Source organism: Pongo abelii, chromosome 15 (assembly GCF_028885655.2).
Source record: "Pongo abelii isolate AG06213 chromosome 15, NHGRI_mPonAbe1-v2.0_pri, whole genome shotgun sequence".
NCBI lineage: Eukaryota > Metazoa > Chordata > Mammalia > Primates > Hominidae > Pongo > Pongo abelii.
Window position 1 is genome coordinate 82,146,360 of NC_072000.2, and position 16,316 is coordinate 82,162,675.

Here is a 16,316-nt window from a genome sequence, read left to right on the forward strand (position 1 = left end):
ATTGTAGCCCCCATAAGCCCCACGTGTTGTGGGGGGGACCCGGTGGGAGGTAATTGATTCATGGAGGCATGTCTTTCCCATGCTGTTCTCGTGATAGTGACTAAGTCTCACAAGATCTGATGGTTTTATAAAAGGGCAGTCCCCCTGCAAAAGCTCTCTTGCCTGCCACCATGTAAGATGTGCCTTTGCTTCTCCTTGGCCTTCTGCCATGATTGTGAGGCCTCCCCAGCCATGTGGAACTGTGCGTCCATTAAACGTCTTTCTTTTATAAATTGTCCAGTCTCAGGTATGTCTTTTTAGCAGCGTGAGAACAGACTAATACACATACATACCTATGATAAAGTTTAATTTATAAATTATGCATAGTAAGAGACTAACAATAAAATATAATTATAACATATAATTAGAGTGAGGTGAATGTGGTCTCTTTCTCAAAATATCTTGTTGTATTGTACTCACCTATTTTCAGGACACAGTTGACCTTGGATAACTGAAACCTTGGAAAGCTAAACTATAGAGAAGGGGGACAACTATTTATCAGTCAGGGTACAGTTGGGGAAAATAACTTGCTCTATGTATTTCAAACAGGGAATTTAACACAGAAAATGGAGTTTACAAATGATGTAATTGCCAAAAAGCCAAATGGCATGGAGAGACAATTGCCAACAGCAGGAAGCCAAGGCCACCCTCAAGGCAGAGGGACAAAGAGAAGATGTAGTTCTCTAGAGCCCAGGGGCAGGGACCACTGGGTAGTAGCTGAGACTGTGGTGAGCTTGTTCCCTGGGAGCCAGATCACAGACATAGGGCCCGTCACTTGGGAGTGGGAGCCGCAGATGCTGTTTGAGGCAGAAGAGTTTCCATCTCCTCTTGCCCCCCAGTATGCCAGTATCGCTCAGTGTTGCCTCCGGGCAAAACCTAGCTGGCAGCAAGTTGGCAAGGGAGCCTGGGAAATGGAAGTTCTTATGAGAGTAAGGGGATCGGGATGCATCTTAGAACAAAGTGAAATGGTCAATGCAGCAACCACGCAGGGTAAAATAGTGCTCTTGGCAGTTTTGGATAGGGATATCCCTGTTGGTCTGGAGTCCAGGCTGGAATACAAATGCAGCATTTATGAGTAAAGATACTCTTAATAGATGAATCTGGTGGAGTAGTTAAGATCACTCAGAGAAGGTATATAGAGTTAAAAAAAAAAAAAAAAAAAAACAAAAAAACAGAAGAAGAAGAAGAAAGAAGCCAAGGAAAAAAACTGTGTGAAACACGGGGGTGAGCCCAAGAGGATAAGTTCATGAATGGGACTAAGAAAGCATGGTCAGAGAGATTGGAGGAAAACCAGGATTGAGCAATGCTGCTATATTCAGTGGAGAAAAGTTAAAGATGAAAGCACTATATTAGTTATCTAATGCTGCATAATGAGTTACCTCAAAACACAGTGAGCTTAAAACAACAGTCATGTGTTTTGCTCATGAATTCGCAGTTTGGCCGGGGCTTGGTAGAGAAACTCATCTGTTTATGCAGCACTAGCTGGAGTAGCTTGACTGGGGGCTGGAGTGGCTCATTTCCTGGCTGGCAAGTTGGTGCTAGCTGTTGTCTGGGAGCTTAACTGGGGCTGTGGGCCAGGGCCTTAGTTGTTCTCCATATCAGCCTCTACATGGCTGCTTGGTCTTCCTCACAGCATGGCAGCTGGGTTCTAAGAGCAAGTGGCCCAAGAGAAGAAGGCTGAAAGTACATCACAGTTTTATGACTCAGCCTTGGAAACTACATAGGATTACTTCTTTCTTACTCTTTTGGATGAAGCAGTCACAAAGGCCCCCTTAGTTAAGTTCAGGGTTGGGGAAATAGACTCTACCTCTTAATGGGAGAATGGGAGGTACTGTTGCAGCCATTTTGGAAAATATAGTCTGCCAGAGGTCCTCAACGTTGTCAAATGGGAGATCAAATCAGTAAAGCACTGGAAAGGGTATTTTGGATTTGGCGATTTAGGGTGATTAGGAAGAGCAGCTACAGTGGCCTGATCAGGGTGAAAAAGAATTGAGACTCAAGGAAGTAGAGACTCTTCATGGAGAATGTACTCTTTTCAAATATTTAGCTGTGGAAGGTTTGGGAGAGCTAGGGTAGTGGTCAGAGCAGAGCATAGGATTAAATACTGAGCAGACTTGAGTGGAATCGTAGCTAATGGGGAAGGGGGCAGATTGGGGATTCAGCAGAGAGAAGTAATTGCTAGATCAAGTCCTAAGGGAGATTGAAGTGACTGGGAATGAAGAACACAGGTGGAAAACTTAGCCTTTGTTTCGAGCCCAGTGGAAGGTGGGAAGACTGGGTACAGATGAGTGTGTGGGGCAGAGGAGAGGGGGAAGGAAAGTGGGCAGCAGAGTGTGTAGCAGCCTGATAGCCTCTATTTTTTCTCTGAAGTGGGAGGCAAGACCATCTGCTGAGAATGAGGGGGTAGAAGGTAGCATTGGAGACTCGAGGTGGGTGAAGGTTTGGAACAGCTACTGTGTGCAGTGGGAAGGGAGCTGACCAGGGCAGGAGAGCAGGATTGCCGGGTGGCCCTGAGCATCCGCCTACAAACCTGATTTTTCTAGCACACCTGTCAGCAGCTGTGGAGCAGCCATAGCTGGGAGAGACCTGGGAGACTTGGAGGATCCCAGGGTTTCCTGAATCCCAGAAGCCACTCCTGAGTCAGGCAGGAAGCTGCCTCTGCGTAGTAAAGCCATCAGGGCCCACTTGGACAGGGAGGACAGCTGTCGCTTTTTCTCTGCGTTTTCTTGCTGGCTCCCTAAGTAATAGTTGCTGTAAGGTCAGAGCAATAATAGCAGTAATAAAGATTTGGCATTTTCCTCCCTGAGATAAGCATCACATGCTTTTCTTGGGAAGCACAGCCTGGCAGGCTGTGTGCAGAGTACAGAGTGGCTCCTTAGTAGTGGCTCCTTAGTAGTGGCTGAGGCAGTTCTGGGGCTGGGACCACAAGGCAAACCTGAGACCCACACTCATACCCTTCAGGAGAACAGCTGGAATGGAGGCCTGAGGCCACCACCCCATGGACCGTCAGGATTAGCAGCAGCACTGGGTAACACTGCCATCTCACTGGGCTTCGTCTCTGATGGGAAAAGTCCTGCCTGGGTCTTTCTCTGGTACAAAACCAAGAAGAGCCCAACTGGAAAGCTGGTACTTGAAGTGAATATTTTGTTTTTCTGTGTTGAGACCTAAATGGTGTCTTATATTTAGGAATGACAATCCCAGAAAGGTATTAAGCATTCTTGGCCTGAAGAATGATTTCTAGGGGACATTTAGGGCTACCAGAAACTTAGGGACAGAGAGGAGGCAAGCTACTTTTCTGCATAGCCTCTACGTCTCCTTTCATGCCAACTCCAGATGTGGTGTGCCCTTATGCATCTCTCCAACTGTTGTGCACTCTCCTCTGCCCCGTAATTGATCACAGCCTGGTCTTAAGAGGAAAGCAATCTGATGAAAGCAATTCACAGTAAAGAGAGTGACTGATAGGCTTAACCTCTTTATATTTGCATCTTAAGAGGTGACCTTCTATATCCAAACTCATAACTACTGTGCATTTACAGGGTGATAGAGGTCTACAGGGGTGAGACTTTTGAGAGCAAGGGGGTGGTGACTACTGGTTGTATCAGTTGGGATGCTTTCAGTTGGCTCTAAGAATCAGAAAATCCAACTGAAAGTGGTATAGCTAATACTAACCCATATTATCTCACATGTGAAGATGTCTGGAACTTGGGTCAGCTGTTCCAGGGCTGACAGCCCAGCACCTCATTGTTTGTAATGACTCAGACTCTTTCCGTGTTTCGCTCTGCTATCTCAGCTTCCTGGCTTGCCCTCCTGAGTGAGCACCGTGCATAGTCCCAACACAGCTGTAACAGTTCCTGGTGTTACAAGTAGGGGACATCCTCATATTCTTTATCAGGAAAAAAAAAAAAAAGATCCCTAGCAGAGTTCCCTCCATTTGTTATTGTCCAGAAGTAATGCCCACTCCCAAATCAGTCTTGGCAAGAAAACTGAGACCATCTTGATTGGCTTAAACCAATCATGACTTACCTTCTCAGACCTGCTTTCCTTGAAGGACATGAAGGATGTACAAACTTAGGGTTGTGTTAGCCAGGATGATGGGGGAGATGGCTGTTGGTTTGGCCTCCAATAGCATGTACCACCCTAGAGTTTTCTGTCTTCTGTGAATCTGGCAGTTTTGTGTCTCCTGTGAACCTTCTCCCTTGGAGAGGGGAGAGAGCCTCTAGGATAGACTGTTGAAGGATGGCAGGGAAGGGAGGCTGATTCTCAGTAAATGGTGTTCAGTGAATCTGATGGTGTCGATGACTTTGCACAAAAGAAAAAGGCAGAGCCAAGGATGCTTTTTTAGCTTTGTCATTATCACCTGCTATTGTTCCTTTAATAGTTGGGGCAACTGTACTTCTAGATGCCCGGCCAGTGACTCTTATTGATTTGAGTGGCTGTCCAGAGCCAGACTAATTGGGCCCAGAGATTGGAACAATGATTCAGCAGGAGGGGGTGAACTGATGAAGCATAGTCCATCCGTCTGCTGGCGGGCTGGCTTTGCAGCAGTTCTTTTCTACCCACAATATTGGGGAGCTTAGCGGGCCATATCTCACTGCAATTCTCACTGCTTGAGGGCAGGGTAGGACTCAGATGATCCCTAAGCTGCTGGACTACCATAATCCCCAGGTCCTAATCACCCTGTATCACTCCCAGTTATTTCTCCAGCTTCTGAACTGATGAGGAACACTCCCCTGCCCTCTCACCCTAAGGAATCTAACTCATTGCCAAGTATTATGCCCTTCATGCACTACTGGGCCCCAAGGTGCTCGGCTGTGTTGGGGTGGGACTCTTTGGCCTGAGCACTAAATCTGATCTATTGCTTGATGTCATCTGGCCCATCCCAAGGGTCTCAAAAAGTGAAAACCCATGGCAATCATGTTTTTGACTTTTTCTGAGCAGCATTTTCAGTGCCTTCTGTCTACCATCTTGTTTCTTCCCTTCCTTCCTTCCTCCTTTTTTTTTTTTTTTTTTGACAGAGTCTTACTCTGTTGCCCAAGCTGGAGTGCAGTGGTGCGATCTTGGCTCACTGCAACCTCCACTGCCTGGGTTCAAGTGATTCTCCTACCTCAGCCTCCCAAGTAACTGGGATTACAGGTCCCTGCCACCACGCCTGGCTAATTTTTGTATTTTTAGTAGAGACGGGGTTTTGCCATGTTGGCCAGGCTGGTCTTAAACCCTGACCTCAGGTGATCTGTCTGCCTTGACCTCCCAAAGTGCTGGGATTACAGGCGTGAGCCACCGCGCCCAGCCTCATCTTGTTTCTTTACTAAATGTGTTGGTTGAACAGTGGGTGGCTAGGCAATGTTTATGTCGGCGCAGAATCCAACAGCGATTTTATTTTTTAAAATATATATTAAAAAATATCCAGAGACGTGGGCCACCCAAGGAAACTTCTCTTCACCCTATAAATCTGTTTTCTAAAAAGTGTGTACTTTAATAACTTACCAGAACAAAGATAAACCCCATGAATGGCAAGCTATTTACATCACTCTGAATTGATTTTCGATCCTTATTGAACGTTCATTTTTACCAGTTTGGATCGGTACAGGCATTCTATTTAGTGTGCTGTTTTCCCATAGAACATTATTTCTTTTATAATGTACAATAACTTGATAACAGTAACTTGCATTTCCAGTTGCATTTTACAGTTTACAAAGCTCCTTCTCTGCCTTATCTTGAGCTTCCTGTTGTATTGTCCTGTGTCGTTGTGTTGTATTGCATGAGGCAGGGCTGCATAAAGAACGAACAAGAAAAGCCCAGGTCAGAGTTTGTTTTGACAATTCCTGTTTTCTACTATGTAAAATTGGCAAGAAAAGGATTAAATGAAAGTGTATGTATGAAGTGTTTGTAGCACAGTGCCTGGCATGTAGTAGGAACTAAATAATGATAATTCCCCTTCTCTTTTGCTATTGTAAATAACAGTCAGTTGTTTTATTTCTTTTTCTTTTCTTGTTTTTTTTTTTTTTTTTGAGATGGAGTCTCACTCTATTTGTTGCCCAGGATGGAGTACAGTGGCATGACCTAGGCTCACTGCAACCTCCGCCTCCTGGGTTCAAGCGATTCTCCTGCTTCAGCCTCCTGAGTAGCTGGGATTACAGGCACATGCCACTACACCTGGCTAATTTTTATATTTTTAGTAGAGATGGGGTTTCCCCATGTTGGCCAGGCTGGTCTTGAACTCCTGATCTCAAGTGATCTGTCCGTCTTGGCCTCCCAAAGTAGTGGGATTACAGGCGTGAGCTACCACGCTTGGCCCATTGACTAGTTTTCAAACTTATGTGTGACTCTTCATTTTTTCCATTATATTTCTGTGTGGCCCATGATTGATTTTTCCTCCTGCAAGCCAATGACCCTATAGGAAGATAGTCTTATTATTTTACCTTGAAGGAAGTATTAATTTTTAAATATACCTTGATTGATTCATAAGGTTCCAGATCAAGTAGAGAATTCTCAGGCATTCTGAAATTACGATTCCCCCAAATTCAGAAGTTATGGCTCTTTCCACTAAAACCTCAGAAACAGAAAAACTCATTTTCTTTGGATAACACATGTGAACATATAATTATCTCAGAGAAGCAGACAAACTCTTTGAAATATTCATTTGTTCATTCATTTACTCATTCATTCATTCATGTGAGTATTCAATAAACATCTGTGGAGTGTTGAGTAGGTGGGAGGCACTGGTGAAAACATTGGCTGTTAGAAGAATTTTATGGAGAAGATGCATTTTGGGAGAAAAATCAAAAAGTCAAATTGATAACAACACCTGTTTTATTTTAGTTGATTGCATATGTTGTCAAAAAGAAAAATTGAAATGAATCTGCTTAAGGTAGGCTAAGTAGATTCATTTAAGAAGGGAGCTGAATGAAACCAGACGGTGAAACTGAGTTTTATTTTCCTTTCTTCAGCCAAGAAAAGTCTAAAATGGCAGCAGCCCAAACTACTTGAACCCAACGACTCTTAACCTGACCGCCTCCCCACCCACTGAATTTCAAGGGGTTGGTGAACCGCATGAATTATGTGCAAAATTATGTATGTTCATTTTCTGAGCTTCGTAGCAGGTATCAAGTTTTAAAATTAGTGACCTCCTATAAAGGGGATAGTGAAATTCCATAAATCTGAGAACCACTGACTTCTATTCAAAGAACCCCCTTCATTTTAAGTAACCAAGGAAGTGACCCACAACCCACAGGATGCCTTAGAAACCAGTTCGATGAGCACTGTAAAGTTTTCTGTGTTATAAATTAGCTTACTAATTAGTTACCAGCAATTAATATTAGTTAATAAAATTGACTGCTTATGATTAATGACGTCAGGTATTACCAAGTGTTAATAATAATGAATAGTATTAATAATGACTAATTATGTAATTGATTAGTAACTGGAAAATCTTTAATGTGCCTTTCAGTGCTGCTTGGATATCAATGATAATTAAAAATTCCACAAAAAACAGTGACCATACAATAAATGATGAGGAATTACTGTTTGGCTAGAAGCTTCACCTCCAAGTAGAGACCTCACTGGGCTACAGGTAGCTCTCTGTGCGTATCCACGTCTGGCCCATGGTAATTACCTAGAAGGTAATCAGTAAATATTGATTGAACAAATGAGAGAGCCTCATTGTGGCCCCTTTCCTTGCGCCTCTCGGGCGAGACCCTCTGGAGTTGAGATTGGAGCAAAATGCTGGAGAGCTTTTCTTGCCTGCATTCTGAGCCCAGAAGAGTGGAATTCAGGTGACTTAGATGGCATGGCTGGCCTCTGCCTGGGCCTGGGGGAATCGCTTCTGTTTCCCGTTCACTTGCTCTGCATCTGCTCTGGTTGCTGCCAAGGGCCATCTGAGGGCACTGTGACGAGATGTGATGTCTGGAGGCTGCGGTGCCCAGGTGCCAGGGCTTGAGGCATACAGTCCAGGCCTCTCTGTTGCCCCCTCTCCCTTCTAGTCTTGCGTGATACAAACAAAACATAAACTAAATCAATTATCATAAGGTCACAGGTCTAGCCCATGAAAGACCAGACAAAACTCAAAAGAAATTAAATTGCAGCCAAATGCAATTAAAAGAAGTTTTGGTAGAAATTGAGCATGATAACGCAGTGCGATGATTCTTTTTGGAATGGCATCTGGTACATCACCCAGGACATAGGGCTTGAAAACAAAGCTGTAAATGCCTTGTAGTTAATAGTCTGGCTTTAGATTGATTTCTTTTGCCAACACAGCATTGGGCAAAATATCATAGAACAGGGCAAAAAGAAGCATGAGACAAGGCTTTTATCTGGGGCTCAGTAAGTCTTTCTGGAAAGATGGGAAGGGGAAGGTCTTTTGGTACCAACAAGCCCACAGCTTGTTAGTTCTTATTGCCATCTGCTGTAGCCAGGGTTAGAGATGGTTGTTCTCAGATAACTTGGACTGTCATTTATACTAAGAATTACTGGGTCAATCAGTCAATGTTCTCCCCAGGCCTGGCTTCGAATGCCAGCAGGAGAGCTTATGGGAGATCAGGGCCCTTCTGTTTCCCTCCCAGAATTCTGGAACACCTCCTATGTCCCTGGTATCACCCTTGCTCACCCACTACAGAGCCATCATCCAGGAACTTGGGCACCCATCCCAAATCCAGGGCCCTGGTGGTGGGGCAGCCTTAGGATTGAGTCCTTGCTCACGGCGGGGGCTGTGGTATGCTGTGCACAGATCACTGGGCCCTTCTTTAATTTCACATCATTAAACTGACCCCTGAATGCCAGATACATCTTCTAAAACCCCCTCTTAACATGTCTTCACTCAAGAATCCACAGTGGAGCCAAATTGCCAAAAATCTAAGCTTTTCATCCAAGTGGTCAGATTCCTTCTCTCTGTCTCCTCTTGTCTTATCCAGCCTTGTTTTCTTATTTCAATTTAGTTTTTTATTACGAAATATTTTAGACGTACAGAAAGTAAGAAAATAGTATTATAAATGTTCAAGCACCAAACATTCAACTTAAGAAATAAAGTAATGACAGTTACATTTGCAGCACCCTCCCAGTGCTTTGTGAACAGACCAGAACAGATCGGGGAGCAGCCACAGCAGCAGTTGAGCTAAGTGCTTCAGAGCAAGGGCTGTGGAGTTGGCTGTGGAATTCCCAAAGGGAATTCTAGCTCAGTACTTCCTTGCTGGGCAGATTTTGTGAAAATCATATAACCCCTCAGAGCCTCAAATTCCTCATCTATAAAATGGGATAGCAATTTGGTAGGCTGAGGCAGGAGGACTGCTTGAGGACAGGAGCTTGAGACCAACCTGGGCAACACAGTGAGACTCTGTCTCTACAAAAAAATTTTAAAAATTAGCTGGGCATGGTGATGCACATCTGTAATCCCAGCCACTCAGGAGGCTGAGGTGGGAGGATCACTTGAGCCTTGGAGGTCAAGGTTGCGGTGAACTGTGATCATGCCACTGTACTCCAGTCTGGGCACAGAGTGACAGCTTGTCTAAACAACAGAAAAGGGATGATAAGATGTGTATCTGTGTGCCTCCCAGAGTTGTTGCAAGGATTAAGTTTAGTAGTAAGTAAAGTGCTTAGTTTACTATTCACATTAGCAAAGATGTGGAATCAACCCAAATGCCCATCAATGAGAGACTGGATAAAGAAAATGTGGTAGATATACACCATGGAATACTATGCAGCCGTAAAAAGGAACGAGATCATGTCCTTTGCAGGGACATGGATGAAGCTGGGAGCCGTTATCCTCAGCAAACTAATGCAGGAACAAAAAACCTAAACACTGCTTGTTCTCACTTAGAAGTGGGAGCTGAACAATGAGAACACATGGACACAGGGAGGGGAACAACACACCTGGGGCGTGTTGGGCGAGGGTTGGGGGGTGGGGGAGAGCATTAGGAAAAAGAGCTAATGCATGCCAGGCTTAATACCTAGGTGATGGGTTGATAGGTGCAGTAAACCACCATGGCACACGTTTACCTATGAAACAAGCCTGCACATCCTACACACATATCCCAGAACTTAAAAAATAAAATAAAATAAAAAATAAGTGCTTAGTTAGTGCTGGGCACGAGGGGAACCCTCAGCAAGTGGTAGTCATGGTTACCGATGCTGGCTGTTGGGCTATCGTCATCTTGGACTTGGTGCAGAGTACCAAGCTTATGGGAGAGCAGGAGCCTACTGTGTTTCCCTCCTGGAATTCAGAGGAAGGATGGGCCCCAGGGGAGCAGTTTCCCTTACTCTAGGGGAGAACCAGGCAGGAAGGTAGGGAATGTCCCTTGGTGTGTGCTGTGGGCCAAATGACTGGGGTGCTTGTTGGATTTCAGGTGCTCGTTCTGGCTGTGAAGCAGCTATTCCCAGAGTTTGAGTTTATGTGGCTTGTGGATGAAGCCAAGAAGAACCTGCCTTTGGAGCTGGATTTCCTCAATGAAGGGAGGAATGCTGAGAAGGTGTCCCAGATGCTCAAGCATTTTGACTTCTTGAAGGTAGGTGGGACCAGGCAATGCGGGGTATGGTGGTCTGGTGGAAGAGTGTAGCGGTATGTGGGTCCCTGCTTTGAGCATCCCTTTCAGGACATAATTGGGACATCTTCTTCCTGAGTCCTCTTACTGAGGATGAATGACGTCACTGGTGATGTGCATTAAATCCCTTGAAGGCAATTTGCAAAGAAATATCAAGTGTGATTGTTGACCCATTAGTCAATTAAACAGATGTTTATTGAATAATCGACAACTACAAGACACTGAGCCCTAGCCAAGAACCTATATGCCGTGGTCTCTGCCTCTGTGAGGCATGGGATGGTGATGATGATGGCGATGCTGATAGCTAACACTGCTGTACGCTGGGACTGTTTTAAACACATGTGTTTTACCTCGGCTCATACAGTTGGTTCTGCTGTAACAAAACATACGTGTCCCTAGAAATACTGCAGTTATGCAAAATCACATAACAGAAACCACAGAGCTTATGGGGAAAATAGAGTTAGGGGCACAACACTCAAAAAAATTCATCAGTGGCTGGGCACAGTGGCTCACGCCTGTAATCCCAGCACTTTGGGAGGCTGAGGCAGGTGGATCACCTGAGGTCAGGAGTTCGAGACCAGCCTGGCCAACATGGTGAAATCCTGTCTCTACTAAAAATATGAAAATTAGCCTGGCGTGGTGGCGTGTGCCTGTAATCCCAGCTGCTCGGGGGGCTGAAGCAAGAGAATCACTTGAACCCAGGAGGTGGAGGTTGCGGTGAGCTGAGATCACGCCACTGCATTCAGGTCTGGGCAACAAGAGTGAAACTCCGTCTCAAAAAAAAAGAAAAAAATTCATCAATAATACAGTCATATAGAAAAGAAAATAAGATAGGAACGAATAAAAACCAGTAGCATAGTTTTACACATGTTAAATGGCTAAGAAATACATAAGACCACAATACACATGGCACTTTACCTTGAGCCTGCTGTGGAAGTGAGCATCAGAAGGGTTGCTGCTTGTTAGTTTTGTGAGGTGGTGGGAGGAGTCCTTTGAAATGGGACGGAGGCCGGGCATGGTGGCTGATGGCAGTAATCGCAGTTCTTTGGGAGGCGGAGATGGGCAGATCACTTGAGGGAAGGAGTTCAAGACCAGCCTGGCCAACATGGTGAAACGCTGTCTCTACTAAAAATACAAAAAGTAGCTGGGCATGGTGGTGGACTCCTGTAATCTCAGCTACTCGGGAGGCTGAGACAGGAGAATCGCTTGGACCCAGGAGGCAGAGGTTGTAGTGAGCCGAGATCATGCCTTTGCATTGCAGCCTGGGCAACAGAGCGAGACTCCATCTCAAGGAACGAAAAAAAAAAAAAAAAGAAAAGAAATGGGACAGAAAGTTGTAAGGCCAGATGTGGGTGACTCACCGACTCGCAGTGATGTCGAGGTGTGTTTGTTTTGTGTATTCCAATGTGGCACGGCTCTGCTGGATGCAGCTTTCTGCATTCACAGTGTTTCTCGCAGATGATAGTACACATCAGCACATCCAAAATTTGCATTATGATCAAACTGTTCCCTAACATATCAATTGCATTGGAACAAATTTGTGTTTTCAAAACAAGTATTATAGCAGAACTGTTCTATGTAATAAGAGACACTTAATGTGGGAAACAATATCAGATAATATGAAGTCGCAGCTGTCAGTGCCCCATGAGAAGTACGGCTTCTACGTTCTCTGAGGATTCAGAAGTAGGGACTCCCATGGCCTACTGGGTCAGGGCAGGCTCTGCTGAGAAGTTGGCACTGGAGCTGGTGTTTTTTGTTTTTTGTTTTTGAGACAGAGTCTTGCTCTGTTGCCCAGACTGGAGTGCAGTGGCGATCTCAGCTCACTGCAGTCTCCGCCTCCTGGGTTCAAGTAATTCTCCTGTCTTAGTCTCCCAAGTAGCTGGGATCATAGGCACACGCCACCATGCCTTACTAATATTTGTATATATATATATATTTTTTTTTTAGTAGAGATGGGGTTTCACCGTGTTGTCAGGCTAGTCTTGAACTCCCGACCTCAAATGATTTGCCCACTTTGGCCTCCCAAAGTGCTGAGATTACAGGTGTGAGCCACTGTGCCCGGCCCTGGAGCTGGTCCTTTTTTTTTTAAATTAATTATTTTATTATTATGATTTTTTTGAGTCAGAGTCTCACTCTGTCACCCAGGCTGGAACGCAGTGGCGCAATCTCTGCTCACTGCAACCTCCACCTCCGGGGTTCAAGCGATTCTCCTGCCTCAGCCTCCCGAGTAACTAGGACTACAGGTGTGTGCCACTACACCTGGCTAATTTTTGTATTTTTAGTAGAGACAGGGTTTTGCCATTTTGGCCAGGCTGGTCTAAAACTCCTGACCTCAAATGATCCGCCTGCCTCGGCCTCCCAAAGTGCTGGGATTATAGGTGTGAGCCACTGCGCCCGGCCGGAGCTGGTCTTTAAGGACCATCCTGATGTTCTCTCAGGGCACACAGGAACTGGGGAGAGACATGTATGCCACACCACTGTTCTTCCAACACATTTGTCCTTCCTGAGGTGTATGCCTATTTACACAGGGTTACCCCCTTTATCCCAACAGTACAGGGCTTGGAGGGCTCTTCTGGTTGTCTACACTGAGCTTAGCTTCCAACTCTAGGACAGATTACCCTTCCCTCTTCTTTAGCAGGCCTGGAGAATGCACGAGAGGGGTCACCAAGCCCTCAGGAGCTCCATGTGCAGGTTCCAGAGCCAAGAGTCAAGCCGTGCTATTCTTGGGGAGGATGGCTGAGAACATTGGATCAGGGAGAAGGGACTCTCTCATTCTTTCCTAAGGTGTCCTTGTGGCTTTTGAAGACATCATGAGAAATGGGGGAAGTGTTTATATTTTTGCTCTCCTGATTGACTAACAGGGATGGAATGACTGAAGATGTGTCTATTCTAACCACTTGAGAATCCACAGGAGGAAGAACCACAGCTGTGGTGATCAGTGCAGTGTATTGACACATTGACTGTGGTAGAAGATAGAGCCCATGAAGAAGTTTAGCTCTTTGTGTGTGGTGAGGGTCGGGTACGTCTCCATATTCCTAATATGCTTGACTGGCATTTTGTTGGCTGCCATTGTCGGTGTGGATGTACAGACCCTCTTGTGTGTGTAAATCCAGGAGTGCAGCCTACATCTGGTGTCACTGCCCCAGCCTTGGAGCTCAAACCACCAGTTCAGTGAAAATTTGGCTCTTTCAGACAAGTGATAATGTTAACTAATTAGCATAATGCTATAGAGTCTAAGACATGCTTCTACTTGCTTATCCCATTTCTTTTGTTCCTGAGCTTGTTGCTGTGCTGGGAGCTGAGGTTTGTCCCTGCTCTGGAAAACTTCTCATCTAGTGGAGGGACAGACACAGCAATGTGTTGTTGTAGTGCGGGTTTGTTAGCACCATGACAGGCATTCATCTGTGTTTCTGTGGATTCCCAAGAGGAAGTACATAATTCTACCCAGGATAAAGGGTTCTGGTGAGTGCTTCTAAGAAGTATTGACTATAGGCAATATATATTGATTATTTCTTCTTCATCAGGAGCTGCTGCATTGAACATTCTGCAGGTACTATGGTGTTGAGTCCTTCCAGCAGGCATCAGCCCATATTGCAGAGGATGGTTTGAGTAGAGGAGCTAGGGCAACATCCCAGATTTTCTGACTTCAAGTGTGGTGCTCCTCTCAGGATACTCTGCTGCCATTTACTGGCAGGGGTGCCCCTCAGAGCCAGAACTATGAGCCAGACAGAACCATCTCCTCTACTGTTCCCATGGAAACAGCAAAATTGTCCCCTGGCTGGGGCCAACTGGCAAGTGCCAGACCAAGACATGCAATAATAACAATAACACACATTTTTCAAATGAGGATGCCAAATGGGTAAATAATGAATATACCAATTTGACCTGCTGTTTCCAAAACTTGCACACCCTTCCTAAGACACTGGCAGAATTAAGGCTCTTGAGTAATTAATTTTGCCTAAACACATAACAAGGGGGAAGTGAATTTTGCACTGTGAACCCAGTTCAGCTCTTAAAACTGGAGATAGATTGCTTTTGCACACTGGCTCCCGATCACAACATCTGTGCATAATTAAGCCTCCGCAAAGACTTTACCTCTCAGTGTGTGAGGCATCTTCCAGTGCTTATGTGTGGTTTAAGAACCTCAGCCCTGTGCTATAAATCTCCCAGGCTCAGACAAGCACTGAATGCAAATATGGTGTCAGGGGGACTGGAAGAGGGTGAGGGGGCAGCTAGGCTGAATGGTTAAGGCCAGGCTTAGTGGATCTGGCAGCAGAGCCTATGTGCCAGGGGATGGAAACAGGACAAGTGGTAGGGTTTGTGACTCACCTGGGGACAAGGTGGCAGGAGAGAAGCTTTATAACCACAGGGTTTGGGACTGGAAGTGATGAGACCATTTCTATATGTGTGGAGGTGGGGATAGGTGTGCAGGGCCACATCAGGGTTCCTTAGTGTGAGGTAAGGAGCCCAGGACTCTAGAAATTGTGGACAAACCCTGAGAAGATGTGCATGCTTTTTGGGAAGTATGATAACTTCCCATGAATCTCAAAGATTAGGAACCACAGATGGATAGTAATTAATATATAACTTTTTTTTTGCAGAGTGCTTTGTATGTATTTACTCTTTAATTCTTACAACAGCCTCACAAGGGAGGTGCCATAATCACCCCCATATCATCAGTTGGGAGACTGAGGCTCAGAGCTATCAACCCTTTGGGCAGGGTCACAAGGCTCACCACTAAGGGGAGGGAATAGAGGTAGCCTGCTCCAGAGCCTGCATGTTCACCCTCCATATGGTTCTGCTCTGTGGGGAAGATGTGAATTCCAGTGAACCGTCTAGAGCATAACTCTCAGCCCTGGTGTGTATCAGAGCCCTCTGTGAAACTCGATGTGGCCGTTGTAAGAGCAATCGATGTTTTTTCCAGCAGCTGCTAGTGTCTGGTTCCATGTTGAGTGCCAGTACTCTGCTCATAGTAGTAGGAAATGGGGGCAGAGGTGGGGTCGTGCTTCCACTGTAACCATTATCACCATATTTTTGGTGGAGAAACTGGTGTTCAGAGAGGTTATATAACTTACCCACAGTCACATAGCTTTTAGGTGGCAGAGCCGGGGCCACAGCCAGCAGCCTGACTCCAAATCTGCCGGTCTGACTCCAGGTCTCCAGGCCTTCTGTTGTGCTGGACTCAGGCTCCAGGAGGACTGTGGGCCCAGGGTGATGGGCGCTGTCTCAGACAAGCCAGGCACAGCCTGTTTCGTGGGCACGTTGACCAAAGCATAGAAACAAAGCAGAAATGTGAGGTCAGGGCCAGACTGTGAGGCTGAGGCCCAGGGTCTTGGGCTAAAACTTCTCTAATTGGCTCCCTCCTTCTTGGGGTCCAGACTGGCATCAGTGTGGGAGGCAGGAGGAGCCCACAGGAGGGAGGCCTCTGCTCTGTGGCAAAGAGGTAGACCCTGGATCCAGGGGTCCTAATGGTCAGGGTGTGACCTTGCTGGTGGGGCCACTGGGCACCCTGGCCATGAGCTCCTTAGAGTTTCAGTTTGCTTTGTTTGGGGGTGGGGTGGGGAGTGCGGGGTGCTTATTGACTCTTTCAAATTTCTCTTTTTCATTTTTTCCTTCCTTGATGGAAGAAGCATAGGACAGGAAATGTGGGCGCTCACCTCACCCCACACCCCCAGGTCCTCCTGCCCATCTGGTGATTTAGGAGCAGCTCACTTTTTTAACTGAGCAGGAGCAGTTTGGCATTTTGCA

General features: G+C 45.8%; 1 protein-coding gene across 5 annotated transcripts in view; it reads left to right on the forward strand.

Moving 5' to 3' along the window:
• Window positions 1–16,316, forward strand: part of ADCK1 (aarF domain containing kinase 1) — a 136,034-nt gene that overhangs the window by 90,761 nt on the left and 28,957 nt on the right. For all 5 annotated transcript variants that reach the window (XM_024232031.3, XM_024232032.3, XM_054530910.2 and 2 more), the window contains one exon: window positions 10,374–10,532. In XM_024232031.3, coding sequence (XP_024087799.1) covers window positions 10,374–10,532 — 159 coding nt within the window. The remainder of the gene's footprint in view (window positions 1–10,373; window positions 10,533–16,316) is intronic.